Raw genomic sequence first — 16,131 nt, 5'->3', positions numbered from 1 at the left:
AGTTGAGGTAATAATGAGGCTATAAGGAGTACCAGTGCTGAGTCAATGTGCAGGGTACCAGGTAGTTGAGGTAATAATGAGACTATAAGGAGTACCAGTACTGAGTCAATGTGCAGGGGTACCAGGTAGCTGAGGTAATAATGAGGCTATAAGGAGTACCAGTACTGACTCAATGTGCAGGGGTAGCTGAGGTAATAATGAGGCTATACAGAGTACCAGTACTGGGTCAATGTGCAGGGCTACCAGGTAGTTGAGGTAATAATGAGGCTATAAGGAGTACCAGTACTGAGTCAATGTGCAGGGGTACCAGGTAGTTGAGGTAATAATGAGGCTATAAGGAGTACCAGTACTGAGTCAATGTGCAGGGGTAGCTGAGGTAATAATGAGGCTATATGGAGTACCAGTACTGAGTCAATGTGCAGGGGTACCAGGTAGTTGAGGTAATAATGAGACTACAAGGAGTACCAGTACTGAGTCAATGTGCAGGGGTACCAGGTAGCTGAGTTAATAATGAGGCTATAAGGAGTACCAGTACTGAGTCAATGTGCAGGGGTAGCTGAGGTAAAAATAAGGCTATACGGAGTACCAGTACTGAGTCAATGTGCAGGGGTACCAGGTAGTTGAGGTAATAATGAGACTATAAGGAGTACCAGTACTGAGTCAATGTGCAGGGTACCAGGTAGTTGAGGAAATAATGAGACTATAAGGAGTACCAGTACTGAGTCAATGTGCAGGGGTACCAGGTAGCTGAGGTAATAATGAGGCTATAAGGAGTACCAGTACTGAGTCAATGTGCAGGGGTAGCTGAGGTAATAATAAGGCTATACGGAGTACCAGTACTGAGTCAATGTGCAGGGCTACCAGGTAGTTGAGGTAATAATGAGACTATAAGGAGTACCAGTACTGAGTCAATGTGCAGGGGTACCAGGTAGTTGAGGTAATAATGAGACTATAAGGAGAACCAGTACTGAGTCAATGTGCAGGGCTACCAGGTAGTTGAGGTAATAATGAGACTATAAGGAGTACCAGTACTGAGTCAATGTGCAGGGGTACCAGGTAGTTGGGGTAATAATGAGGCTATAAGGAGTACCAGTACTGAGTCAATGTGCAGGGTACCAGGTAGTTGAGGTAATAATGAGACTATAAGGAGTACCAGTACTGAGTCAATGTGCAGGGGTACCAGGTAGTTGAGGTATTAATGAGGCTATAAGGAGTACCAGTACTGAGTCAATGTGCAGGGGTACCATGTAGTTGAGGTAATAATGAGACTATAAGGAGTACCAGTACTGAGTCAATGTGCAGGGGTACCATGTTGTTGAGGTAATAATGAGGCTATAAGGAGTACCAGTCCTGAGTCAATGTGCAGGGATACCAGGTAGTTGAGGTAATAATGAGACTATAAGGAGTACCAGTACTGAGACAATGTGCAGGGGTACCAGGTAGTTGAAGTAATTGAGGTAATATGTACATGTAGGTAGGGGTAAAAGTGACTAGGCAATCAGGATAGAGATTACCACTCATCATCCAGGGAGTGCACACACACACACACACACACACACACACACACACACACACACACACACACACACACACACACACACACACACACACACACACACACACACACACACACACACACACACACACACACACACACACACACACACACACACACGGAGGGAATGTTGTGTTTGTTTAATATTGTTTTAGGACTATGTAAATGGACAAAAGGATTAGCCTATGGATTATGAAAACAACAAATAGAAATGGGAAAATGGGAGAGGAGAAATGACTAGAGACAGTGTTGTTTAACTCACTGACCATGACCCATGAGTTCTTCTTACCTTTGTTCAGTAGAAAAGTCTCCCTCTCTAAACAGTATAGGATGGTCCATAGACTCGTCACTCTTCATGGACACACAGCTGGGTACAGGGGAGGCTGGTCTCTCCTGCTTGATTGGACTTCAACACAACAGAGACAAACATTACATCTCTCATCTACTCTGAGCTCGGATGGGGAAACATAAGAAGAGTCCATTTTCAGAAAAATTGGGAAATTAGATTTTATTTTTTAAAGGAATTATGTAAGTGATTGGTGTGTTTTTTCACTATCTAATCATGGCATTGAGTTGTTCAATGACACACATGTATTTGATTATAATCTATAACTTGATGTTTTCGTTTCAGAGACAAATAATCATGTTGCTTTGCAAAATGCTATATATCTGCCTCACTGAAATAAGTAGTACTCCTTGTTTTTATACAGTCAAATGTGACCGACCGGCTCAAATCAGTCTCATGTAGCAATATTTTAAATGGTGTTTTTCACATTGGATAAAAGTAGAGACTCAGGGCTAGAAAATGGTGTATCATACACTACAGTTGAGGAACAATGGGAAAGAAATTCTGCTTTGAAAGTTGATAAACTTGTAACCTCACTTTTGAGAAAATGGCCTTTGAATGTTTTGGTACCTACTAGAGAGTTCTTCTTTGTCTACAGGGCTGTTACTTTGGCAGATAATGTCACCCATCTAAATAAGTATGTTTTCATATATATAATTAACTAAATATATAATGTTTTTGGTTTATGTTAGATTCATTGTTTGTTATGCAATAAATTGTTATTTTACGGTTGTAAGTGGTAAAATGAATTAGAAAATATTATATTTAGCAATTCAGAGAATTTCCTACTTTTATACGGAATTACACATTATTCAGTACTACTGCAATTGCTAAATAATTCCAATAAATGGCAGCATAAGACAACGAAATACATTTCAGAAGATTAGTTTAGTTTTCTCCCTGGATACACCACCACTCCCCCTCACAGGAAAACTCCTGTGTTCTTCTTTCTGTCCCTTTCCACACTGCTAACGCAAGAGGAAGGACTGAAAAAAGCATTTAACAGATTACTGTGAAGTAATATAATGATGATTCATGTCTATTATTCATGTTTATTATTATCTTAGTCGCGATATGCAACTGTTCAGGGAAGTCAGGAACCAATACACGCAGTCAGTCAGGAAAGCAAAGGCCAGCTTTTTCAAGCAGAAATTTGCATCCTGTAGCTCTAACTCCAAAAAGTTCTGGGACACTGTAAAGTCCATGGAGAACAAGAGCACCTCCTCCCAGCTGCCCACTGCACTGAGGCTAGGTAACACGGTCACCACCGATAAATCCGTGATAATCGGAAACTTCAACAAGCATTTCTCAACGGCTGGCCATGCCTTCCTCCTGGTGACTCCAACCGTGCAACAGCTCCCCCCCCCCCCCCCCCCCCCCCCCCCTGCTGCTACTCGCCCAAGCCTCCCCAGCTTCTCCTTTACCCAAATCCAGATAGCAGATGTTCTGAAAGAGCTGCAAAACCTGGACCCATACAAATCAGCTGGGCTTGACAATCTGGACCCCCTATTTCTGAAACTGTCCGCCGCCATTGTCGCACCCCCTATTACCAAGGTTTGATGCTAAGAGAAGGAGAACGTCACACGTCACTTCCTCTTGAATTTGCAGACGTGTTGCTGTGCGTTTTGTTGCTGTGCGTTTTGTTGCCAACTTTACTTTGCTAGCTGACAACTTTACGTTTTTTTTTTTTCTTTTTAATTACCGTTTATATTTTTAGTTTTTCCATCGCAACTTTTTTCCCTCATTCAATTTTTTCACTCCGGACGCTTTATCTGGACATGGTTCGTCAGCACCTTCAACAGCCGAAGCTAAGTAGTAACATTAACATGATGTCTTCTAATTGCAGTCGCTGTACTCATAATATACAGGAGAACGATCGCCTTACGGCGAGGATAGCTGTGCTGCAAGCCCAGCTTCAGACGCAATCGTTAGGCAAGGGTCATTTCAGTGTAGGAAAGGAAGGAACAGCATCTGTGCCACCAGTAAGTACAGATACTAACGTTAGTATAAACCCCCCCGCACAGTCCCCGCAGCCGGACAACTTTCTCATGGCTTCTGGAGGGAAATGCTGTTGGAATGCTCAACTGGTGTCGCTCATTCAGCCGACAGAAACTTTCAACCGGTTTTCCCCATTATGTAGCGAGTCGGAGTCTGAGGCTGAGTCTTCTCTTGTCTCTACTCCTCCCGCTACGGGGTCTGAGACGCCGAAGGCTCCAACCATTAGCTCTGACAAATTGAAAACCCTAGTCATTGGCGACTCCATTACCCGCAGTATTAGACTTAAAACGAATCACCCAGTGATCATACACTGTTTACCAGGGGGCAGGGCTACCGACGTTAAGGCTAATCTAAAGATGGTGCTGGCTAAAGCTAAATCTGGCGAGTGTAGAGAGTATAGAGATATTGTTATCCACGTCGGCACCAACGATGTTAGGATGAAACAGTCAGAGGTCACCAAGTGCAACATAGCTTCAGCGTGTAAATCAGCTAGAAAGATGTGTCGGCATCGAGTAATTGTCTCTGGCCCCCTCCCAGTTAGGGGGAGTGACGAGCTCTACAGCAGAGTCTCACAACTCAATCGCTGGTTGAAAACTGTTTTCTGCCCCTCCCAAAAGATAGAATTTGTAGATAATTGGCCCTCTTTCTGGGACTCACCCACAAACAGGACCAAGCCTGACCTGCTGAGGAGTGACGGACTCCATCCTAGCTGGAGGGGTGCTCTCATCTTATCTACTAACATAGATAGGGCTCTAACTCCTCTAGCTCCACAATGAAATAGGGTGCAGGCCAGGCAGCAGGCTGTTAGCCAACCTGCCAGCTTAGTGGAGTCTGCCAATAGCACAGTCAGTGTAGTCAGCTCAGCCATCCCCATTGAGACTGTGTCTGTGCCTCGAACTAGGTTGGGCAAAACTAAACATGGCGGTGTTCGCCTTAGCAATCTCATTAGGATAAAGACCTCCTCCATTCCTGCCATTATTGAAAGAGATCGTGATACCTCACATCTCAAAATAGGGTTACTTAATGTTAGATCCCTCACTTCAAAGGCAGTCATAGTCAATGAACTAATCACTGATCATAATCTTGATGTGATTGGCCTGACTGAAACATGGCTTAAGCCTGATGAATTTACTGTGTTAAATGAGGCCTCACCTCCTGGTTACACTAGTGACCATATCTCCCGTGCATCCCGCAAAGGCGGAGGTGTTGCTAACATTTACGATAGCAAATTTCAATTTACAAAAAAGAAAATGACGTTTTCGTCTTTTGAGCTTCTAGTCATGAAATCTATGCAGCCTACTCAATCACTTTTTATAGCTACTGTTTACAGGCCTCCTGGGCCATATACAGCGTTCCTCTCTGAGTTCCCTGAATTCCTATCAGACCTTGTAGTCATAGCAGATCATATTCTAATTTTTGGTGATTTTAATATTCATATGGAGAAGTCCACAGACCCACTCCAAAAGTCTTTCGGAGCCATCATCGACTCAGTGGGTTTTGTCCAACATGTCTCTGGACCTACTCACTGCCACAGTCATACTCTGGACCTAGTTTTGTCCCATGGAATAAATGTTGTAGATCTTAATGTTTTTCCACATAATCCTGGACTATCGGACCACCATTTTATTACGTTTGCAATCGCAACAAATAATCTGCTCAGACCCCAACCAAGGAGCATCAAAAGTCGTGCTATAAATTCTCAGACAACACAAAAATTCCTTGATGCCCTTCCAGACTCCTTCTGCCTACCCAAGGACGTCAGAGGACAAAAATCAGTTAACCACTTAACTGAGGAACTCAATTTAACCTTGCGCAATACCCTAGATGCAGTTGCACCCCTAAAAACAAAAAACATTTGTCATAAGAAACTAGCTCCCTGGTATACAGAAAATACCCGAGCTTTGAAGCAAGCTTCCAGAAAATTGGAACGGAAATGGCGCCACACCAAACTGGAAGTCTTCCGACTAGCTTGGAAAGACAGTACCGTGCAGTACCGAAGAGCCCTCACTGCTGCTCGATCATCCTACTTTTCCAACTTAATCGAGGAAAATAAGAACAATCCAAAATTTATTTTTGATACTGTTGCAAAGCTAACTAAAAAGCAGCATTCCCCAAGAGAGGATGGCTTTCACTTCAGCAGTAATAAATTCATGAACTTCTTTGAGGAAAAGATCATGACCATTAGAAAGCAAATTACGGACTCCTCTTTGAATCTGCGTATTCCTCCAGGGCTTAGCTGTCCTGGATCTGCACAGCTCTGCCAGGGCCTGAGATCGGGAGAGACACTTAAGTGTTTTAGTACTATATCTCTTGACACAATGATGAAAATAATCATGGCCTCTAAACCTTCAAGCTGCATACTGGATCCTATTCCTACTAAACTACTGAAAGAGCTGCTTCCTGTGCTTGGCCCTCCTATGTTGAACATCATAAACAGCTCTCTATCCACCGGATGTGTACCAAACTCACTAAAAGTGGCAGTAATAAAGCCTCTCTTGAAAAAGCCAAACCTTGACCCGGAAAATATAAAAAACTATCGGCCTATATCGAATCTTCCATTCCTCTCAAAAATTTTAGAAAAAGTAGTTGCGCAGCAACTCACTGCCTTCCTGAAGACAAACAATGTATACGAAATGCTTCAGTCTGGTTTTAGACCCCATCATAGCACTGAGACTGCACTTGTGAAGGTGGTAAATGACCTTTTAATGGCGTCAGACCGAGGCTCTGCATCTGTCCTCGTGCTACTAGACCTTAGTGCTGCCTTTGACATCATCGATCACCACATTCTTTTGGAGAGACTGGAAACCCAAATTGGTCTACACGGACAAGTTCTGGCCTGGTTTAGATCTTACCTGTCGGAAAGATATCAGTTTGTCTCTGTGAATGGTTTGTCCTCTGACAAATCAACTGTACATTTCGGTGTTCCTCAAGGTTCCGTTTTAGGACCACTATTGTTTTCACTATATATTTTACCTCTTGGGGATGTTATTCGAAAACATAATGTTAACTTTCACTGCTATGCGGATGACACACAGCTGTACATTTCAATGAAACATGGTGAAGCCCCAAAATTGCCCTCGCTAGAAGCCTGTGTTTCAGACATAAGGAAGTGGATGGCTGAAAACTTTCTACTTTTAAACTCGGACAAAACAGAGATGCTTGTTCTAGGTCCCAAGAAACAAAGAGATCTTCTGTTAAATCTGACAATTAATCTTGATGGTTGTAAAGTCGTCTCAAATAAAACTGTGAAGGACCTCGGCGTTACTCTTGACCCTGATCTCTCTTTTGACGAACATATCAAGACTGTTTCAAGGACAGCTTTTTTCCATCTACGTAACATTGCAAAAATCAGAAATTTTCTGTCCAAAAATGATGCAGAAAAATTAATCCATGCATTTGTTACTTCTAGGTTAGACTACTGCAATGCTCTACTTTCCGGCACTAAATAAACTTCAGTTAGTGCTAAATACGGCTGCTAGAATCCTGACTAGAACCAAGAAATTTGATCATATTACTCCAGTGCTAGCTTCCCTACACTGGCTTCCTGTTAAGGCAAGGGCTGATTTCAAGGTTTTACTGTTAACTTCTTGCAACTATAGGGGGTGCTGTTTTGCATTAGCATAATTGGCTCTACAGATTAAACTGCCTAGTACTCAATTCTTGCTCGTACAATATGCATATTATTATAATTATTGGATAGAAAACACTCTCTAGTTTCTATAGCCGTTGGAATTTTGTCTCTGAGTGAAACAGAACTCAATCTACAGCACTTTTCATGATAGGGAGTCAGATTTCAGACATCTTGGCACCTGATCTGGAGTCAGTTTAAAGGTCCGTGTAAATGCTGTGGAGAAACAGACACTTCTTACGTCTTCCCCTGGATGTCAGTACGTGATGACGCTTTGAATGGAGTCGATTGCGCAATCAGTGCCTCTATAAGACACCAAATAGCGGAAGTAGGTTCCTTTCCATGTCTGCGCCTGGCGCACGAAGGATGTCGGACTCGCCTCCTTCCAAGCTTTGGTTTAGCCAGTAATATTTCTCCGGTCATATTTTTACTCGTTCTAGGTGTTAAAAACATCATAAGGTAGTTAATTTGAACCGTTTTATAGCAATTTATATCCGTTTAGTGCGATTTTGAAGCATTTCTTTCTGAGACACTTTGAACCGCTGGGCACGTTTCCAGTTCATGCCGAACGTTAGTGGGCATTTCCACATGGCAAGAGGACAGCTTTCGACCAAAAGACGATTAGACCCAAGAAAGGATTCATTGCCCAAGATTCTGATGGAAGAACAGCTCAAAGTAGGAACAATTTATTATGATAAATCGTGTTTCTGTCGAAAAATGTGAAACGCTTATGCCGCCATTTTGTTTGCTATAGCTTCGCTTGGCGCAACCTGTATTGAAAAGTAAGGATAATTAAAAAAATGTAATTCCGCGATTGTATTAAGAATTAAATTGTCTATCAATCGCTGTCCACCCTATATTTTTTAGTCAAGTTTATGAGTATTTATGTATAAGACTAGATCACTGTCTAATATGGTGCACGACATTTTCTGACCAGCTGGGCTACTTTTGTCATTGTCTAACCATGATTTTGGTGGCTAAATATGCACATTTTCGAACAAACTCTATATGTATGTTGTAATATGATGTTACAGGAGTGTCATCTGAAGAATTCTGAGAAGGTTAGTGAAAAAATTAATATATTTTGGCGATGATAACGATATCGCTCTCTTTGGCTTGAATCAGTGCTCGGGTAACGTTTGCATATGTGGTATGCTAATATAACGATTTATTGTGTTTTCGCCGTAAAACACTTAGAAAATCTGAAATGTTGTCTGAATTCACAAGATCTGTGTCTTTCCATTGCTATGTGCTGTGTATTTTTAAGAAATGTTTTATGATGAGTAAATTGGTAATACAAGTTGCTCTCTGTAGTAATTCTAGTCGCTTTGGTGAGATTTGTGATGGTGGCTGCAATGGCAAACTATGATTTATACCTGAAATATGCACATTTTTCTAACAAAACCTATCCTATACCATAAATATGTTATCAGACTGTCATCTGATGAGGTTTTTTCTTGGTTAGTGGCTATCAATATCTTAGTTTAGCCGAATTGGTGATAGCTACTGGTGGAGAGAGAAAATGGTGGACAAAGAAAAATGGTGTCTTTTGCTAACGTGGTTAGCTAATAGATTTACATATTTTGTCTTCCCTGTAAAACATTTTAAAAATCTGAAATGGTGGCTTTATTCACAGGATCTGTATCTTTCATTAGGTGTCTTGGACTTGTGATTTAATGATATTTAGATGCTACTATTTAATTGTGACGCTATGCTAGCGATGCTAATCAGTGTGGGGGGGGGGGTGGGGGGTGCTCCCGGACCCGGGGTAGAGGCTCGTGAAAGGTTAACCTATAAAGCGTTACATGGGCTTGCTCCTACCTATCTTTCCGATTTGGTCCTGCCGTACATACCTATACGTACGCTACGGTCACAAGACGCAGGCCTCCCAATTGTCCCTAGAATTTCTAAGCAAACAGCGGGAGGCAGGGCTTTCTCCTATAGATCTCCATTTTTATGGAACGGTCTGCCTACCCATGTGAGAGACGCAGACTCGGTCTCAACCTTTAAGTCTTTACTGAAGACTTATCTCTTCAGTAGGTCATATGATTGAGTGTAGTCTGGCCCAGGAGTGTGAAGGTGAACGGAAAGGCTCTGGAGCAACGAACCGCCCTTGCTGTCTCTGCCTGGCCGGTTCCCCTCTCTCCACTGGGATTCTCTGCCTCTAACCCTATTACAGGGGCTGAGTCACTGGCTTACTGGTGCTCTTTCATGCTGTCCCTAGGAGGGGTGCGTCACTTGAGTGGGTTGAGTTACTGACGTGATCTTCCTGTCTGGGTTGGCGCCCCCCCCTTGGTTTGTGCTGTGGTGGAGATCTTTGTGGGCTATACTCAGCCTTGTCTCAGGATTGTAAGTTGGTGGTTGAAGATATCCCTCTAGTGGTGTGGGGGCTGTGCTTTGGCAAAGTGGGTGGGGTTATATCCTTCCTGTTTGACCCTGTCCGGGGGTATCATCGGATGGGGCCACAGTGTCTCCTGACCGCTCCTGTCTCAGCCTCCAGTATTTATGCTGCAGTAGTTTATGTGTCGGGGGGTTAGGGTCAGTTGGTTATACCTGGAGTACTTCTCCTGTCTTATCCAGTGTCCTGTGTGAATTTAAGTATGCTCTCTCTAATTCTCTCGTTCTCTCTTTCTTTCTCGCTCTCTGAGAACCTGAGCCCTAGGACCATACGTCACGGCAAACCAGGCATGATGACTCCTTGCTGTCCCCAGTCCGCCTGGCCTTGCTGCTATTCCAGTTTCAACTGTTCTGCCTGCGGTTATGGAACCGCCACCTGTCCCAGACCTGCTGTTTTCACCTCTTAATGATCGGCTATGAAAAGCCAACTGAAAATTATTCATGATTATTATTTGACCATGCTTGTCACTTATGAACATTTTGAACATCTTGGCATAGTTCTGTTATAATCTCCACCCGGCACAGCCAGAAGAGGACTGGCCACCCCTCATAGCCTGGTTCCTCTCTAGGTTTCTTCCTAGGTTTTGGCCTTTCTAGGGAGTTTTTCCTAGCCACCGTGCTTCTACACCTGCATTGCTTGCTGTTTGGGGTTTTAGGCTGGGTTTCTGTACAGCACTTCGAGATATTAGCTGATGTACGAAGGGCTATATAAAATAAACTTGATTGATTGATTGATTGATTGACCAGCCTGTTCAACCTCTCCTTCGTATCATCTGAGATCCCCAAGGATTGGAAAGCTGCCGCGGTCATCCCCCTCTTCAAAGGGGGAGACACCCTGGACCCAAGCTGTTACAGACCTATATCCATCCTGCCCTGCCTATCTAAGGTCTTCGAAAGCCAAGTCAACAAACAGATTGACTAAAACCAAATGCATGCTTTTCAACCGTTCGCTGCCTGCACCCACACGCCCGACTAGCATCACCACCCTGGACGGTTCCGACCTAGAATATGTGGACATCTATAAGTACCTAGGTACCTAGGTGTCTGGCTAGACTGCAAACTCTCCTTCCAGACTCATATCAAACATCTCCAATCCAAAATCAAATCTAGAGTCGGCTTTCTATTTCGCATCAAAGCCTCCTTCACTCACGCCGCCAAACTTACCCTAGTAAAACTGACTATCCTACCGATCCTCGACTTCGGAATTGTCATCTACAAAATAGCTTCCAATACTCTACTCAGCAAACTGGATGCAGTTTATCACAGTGCCATCCGTTTTGTTACTAAAGCACCTTATACGACCCACCACTGCGACCTGTATGCCCTAGTCGGCTGGCCCTCGCTACATGTTCGTCGTCAGACCCACTGGCTCCAGGTCATCTACAAGGCTATGCTAGGTAAAGTGCCGCCTTATCTCAGTTCACTGGTCACGATGGCTACACCCACCCGTAGCACGCGCTCCAGCAGGTGTATCTCACTGATCATCCCTAAAGCCAAAACCTCATTTGGCCGCCTTTCCTTCCAGTTCTCTGCTGCCTGCGACTGGAACGAATTGCAAAAATCTCTGAAGTTGGAGACTTTTATCTCCCTCAACAACTTTAAACATCTGCTATCTGAGCAGCTAACCGATCGCTGCAGCTGTACATAGTCCATCGGTATATAGCCCACCCAATTTACCTACCTCACCCTCATACTGCTTTTTTAATTAAATTTACTTTTCTGCTCTTTTGCACACCAGTATCTCTACTTGCACATGATCATCTGATGATTTATCACTCCAGTGTTAATCTGCTAAATTGTAATTATTCGATTTATTGCCTATAGATTCTCTTTTTTTCTACCATGTTATTGACTTGTTTATTGTTTACTCCATGTGTAACTCTGTGTTGTTGTCTGTTCACACTGCTATGCTTTATCTTGGCCAGGTCGCAGTTGCAAATGAGAACTTGTTCTCAACTAGCCTACCTGGTTAAATAAAGGTGAAATAAAAATAAATAAATAAAATCTGTTTTTACGCTCATGTTTTGAAATTTTACTTCATTACTATAACGATTATCAATAAGCCTGAACATTAATTCAGTCACCTCTGGTCGAGAAAAACGTATTTTCCAAGTACATTCATTGTTAATTTCATCAACCAGCATCGACCCACTTTGCCTACTCTCACAAGTAGCCAACTCAGCCCCGCTAAAGAGCTTGTGTCGTCACTCTGAGTAGCTAAAGAGTAGTTAAATAATGTTTTATATTTCTATATGATCAATCCATTAATAATATAGACCTACATGCAACAGTATGTCTTGTGCTTTTGGCAATTATGTACAGTATGTATATTAATTATGTATAACAAGTGATACCATGTATAACTGCATAGCATTTTGTCTTCATTTTGGCAGATTAACTCATGCTTATTTCTGAAGAGAACCTCAGGCAGGAGTTGGAACTGTGACCGAAAAGTGGCTGGTTCGAATCCTGGGCCGTGTGCTGGAAAAAACAGGCGGAATTGATCTGACCACTGGAGGGCTGCTGGGTTCACATCCTCAAAACATGAACCTTTTGTTGATCAGAACTCTAGAGGTTCTTCTTCACTGAACCCAAAAATATATTGAACTTTTAGTGGTTCCATATATTAAGGAAGTGATAGAAGCCTTTTTGGTTCTATAAGGAACCTTATTTTCTAAGAGTGTATAATAAACACGTTTTTCTTTTGATTATTTAATTCTCTACATCATGTTATTTCAAGTTGTCCCTTTGGAGCGCAACATCACATTGTTAAATAATAATCCTAAATTGGGCGTGGCTATAAATTGGGCAATTGAAGGCATCTAGGGCGTAATATGTGTTGGATGAATATGAACATTGTATGCAACGTTGTAGGGAACATTATTGGCAAGGGACTTGATGCTACTATGCCAAAACTATTTAGAGATGTTAAACTGGTGTGAAGAGTTGTACATTGCAACGAATACAGTCAGGGTGCCGCGTAACCCCTGCAGTACCTCCACAGACCCCGGATTGAGAACCCCTGCAGTACCTCCACAGACACCGGAATGAGAACCCCTGCAGTACCTCCATAGACCCCAGATTGAGAACCCCTGCAGTACCTCCACAGACCCCAGATTGAGAACCCCTGCAGTACCTCCACAGACCCCGGATTGAGAACCCCTGCAGTACCTCCACAGACCCCGGATTGAGAACCCCTGCAGTACCTCCACAGACCCCAGATTGAGAACCCCTGATTTAGCAGATGCTCTTATCCAGAGAGATTTACAGTAAGTGCATTCATCTTAATTAAGATAGCTACGTGAGACAACCACATATCACATTCAAATATACAGGATACCAACATTCCATTCCAGATAAACAATGGATATATAGATATCTAGGTGAGACAACCACATATCACAGTCAGATATACAGGATACCAACATTACATTCCTGATAAACAATGGATATATAGATATCTAGGTGAGACAACCACATATCACAGTCAGATATACAGGATACCAACATTACATTCCTGTTAAACAATGGATATATAGATATCTAGGTGAGACAACCACATATCACATTCAAATATACAGGATACGAACATTACATTCCAGCTAAACATATATAGTGTTTCATCTTAAGATAGCTATTTATTTATTTTTTAAATGAACTTAAGTTGAGGACAGAGGGCGCTGTTTTCACTTTGGGGGAAAATCGTGCCCAATTTAAACGGCCTCGTACTAATTTCTTGCTCGTACAATATGCATATTATTATTACTATTGGATAGAAAACACTCTAGTTTCTAAAACCGTTTGAATTATATCTGTGAGTAAAACAGAACTCATTTTGCAGCAAACTTCCTGACAGGAAGTGGAAAATCTGAAATCGATGCTCTGTTCTAGGCCCTGCTATATAAATGTCCTTGATATTTATTAGTATACATGCACTTCATACGTCTTCCACTAGATGTCGACAGGCAGTGAGAGAAGAAATGGAGTGTATAACTTGATCTGGGGTCGAATAAAAGCTCTCGGCATGACGTGTCACCAGTTTCCTGTTTTCTGGAGAGCGCGTGAAGGGACCTGGTTTTGCCTTCTGAAAAGCTGTCGTTATAGACGACTAATATCTCCGGCTTTGATTTTATTTGATACATGTGACAATATCATCGTAAAGTATGTTTTTTCAATATAGTTTTATTAGATTATTGAAATTTATTCGGGACGTTAGGCGTGTTGCGTTGTGTGCCTTTGTTCAGGAAGGAGAGCTTCGCGTCACTTTGCTAGCTTTCCGTGCTAATTGACTGGAGAAGAGGACATTCTAAATCCAAACAACGATTGTTCTGAACAAAGGACCCCTTGTACAACATTCTGATGGAGGATCGTCAAAAGTAGGACCCATTTTATGATGCTATTTCATATATCTGTCGAACATGTTGTACTAGTAGTTTGCGCCCAGATTTTGGGTACTCTCTCGCTATAACTAAGCTGGATGTCGTAATGAAGTTATTTTTAGAATTCTAACACGGCGATTGCATTAAGAACTAGTGTATCTATCATTTCCTATACAACATGTATTTTCTAGTAACGTTTATGAATAGTTATTTGGTCAGAATAGTTGTGTCATAAAAATATCCGCACATTCTGGGAAAAAGATGCTACGTTAGCACAATGTATAACCACTGATTTCAGCTCTAAATATGCACATTTTCGAACAAAACATAAGTGTATGTATAACCTGATGTTATAGGACTGTCATCTGATGAAGGTTTATGAAGGTTAGTGAAAATTAATATCTTTTGCTGGTTTATTCGCTATCGCTAACGTGCCTATTGCTATCGCTAACGTGCCTTGATGAATGAATGCGGTAGTGTGGTAGGCTATTGTAGTAAGCTAATATAATGCTATATTGTGTTTTCGCTGTAAAACACTTAAAAAATCGGAAATATTGGCTGGATTCACAAGATGTTTGTCTTTAATTTGCTGTACACCATCGATTTTTCAGAAATGTTTTATGATGAGTATTTAGGTATTTGACGTTGGTGTCTGTAATTACTCTGGCTGCTTCGGTGCTATTTCTGACGGTAGCTGTGATGGTAGCTGCAATGTAAAACTGATTTATACCTGAAATATGCAAATTTTTCGAACAAAACATAGATTTATTGTATAACATGTTATAAGACTGTCATCTGATGAAGTTGTTTCTTGGTTAGTTTGGTTGGTTCTTGGTTAGTTAGGTTGGCTTTGTGCATGCTACCTGTGCTGTGAAAAATGTCTGTCCTTTTTTGTATTTGGTGGTGAGCTAACATAAATATATGTGGTGTTTCAGATATGTCCCGTGTGGCTCAGTTGGTAGAGCATGGCGCTTGCAACGCCAGGGTTGTGGGTTCGATTCCCACGGGGGACCAGTACAAAAAAAGTATGAATGTATGTACTTGTAAGTCGCTCTGGATAAGAGCGTCTGCTAAATGACGTAAATGTAAATGTGTTTTTGCTGTAAAACATTTAAAAAATCGGACATGTTGACTGGATTCACAAGATGTGTATCTTTCATTTGCTGTATTGGACTTGTTAATGTGTGAAAGTTAAATATTTCTAAAAAATATCTTTTGAATTTCGCGCTCTGCCTTTTCAGTGGAATGTGGGAGGAGTTCCGCTAGCGGAACCCCGGTGCCAGACAGGTTAATAAATTCTTTATAAATTGTCATCTTACCTCTTAGCTTTGGTGTCATGGCCCCCAGAGAGATGCATTTTAGAGGCAGGGCCCCCCTCCTCTCTCTTCCCAGAGAGACTCATTTTAGAGCACTGACCCCTAAACAGAGATCCAACATGTTGGTAGTGGTTAACACAGTGACAACTAAACAGAGATCCAACATGTTGGTTGTGGTTAACACAGTGACAACTAAACAGAGATCCAACATGTTGGTTGTGGTTAACACAGTGACAACTAAACAGAGATCCAACATGTTGGTTGTGATTAACACAGTGACAACTAAACAGAGATCCAGCATGTTGGTTGTGGTTAACAGAGTGACAACTAAACAGAGATCCAGCATGTTGGTTGTGGTTAACACAGTGACAACTAAACAGAGATCCAGCATGTTGGTTGTGGTTAACACAGTGACAACTAAACAGAGATCCAACATGTTGGTTGTGGTTAACACAGTGACAACTAAACAGAGATCCAGCATGTTGGTTGTGGTTAACACACTGACAACTAAA

The 16,131-nt window shown here is 42.0% G+C and overlaps 1 protein-coding gene across 1 annotated transcript in view; it reads right to left on the bottom strand.

The window, feature by feature from the left end:
* Positions 1–15,664, bottom strand: part of LOC120040669 (NACHT, LRR and PYD domains-containing protein 3-like) — a 45,847-nt gene extending 30,183 nt beyond the window's left edge. Inside the window, exons 1-2 of the mRNA XM_038985747.1 lie at positions 15,623–15,664; positions 1,845–1,961 (exon numbers count right to left, since the gene is read on the bottom strand). Of these exons, the coding sequence (XP_038841675.1) occupies positions 1,845–1,961; positions 15,623–15,660 (155 nt within the window). The 5' untranslated portion in view covers positions 15,661–15,664. The remainder of the gene's footprint in view (positions 1–1,844; positions 1,962–15,622) is intronic.
* Between the last annotated feature and the right edge of the window lie 467 nt (positions 15,665–16,131).

This window comes from Salvelinus namaycush, unplaced genomic scaffold, assembly GCF_016432855.1.
Source record: "Salvelinus namaycush isolate Seneca unplaced genomic scaffold, SaNama_1.0 Scaffold371, whole genome shotgun sequence".
Lineage (NCBI taxonomy): Eukaryota > Metazoa > Chordata > Actinopteri > Salmoniformes > Salmonidae > Salvelinus > Salvelinus namaycush.
The sequence above is the reverse complement of the archived record's forward strand: the minus strand, read 5'-3'. Positions and strand labels throughout refer to the sequence as shown.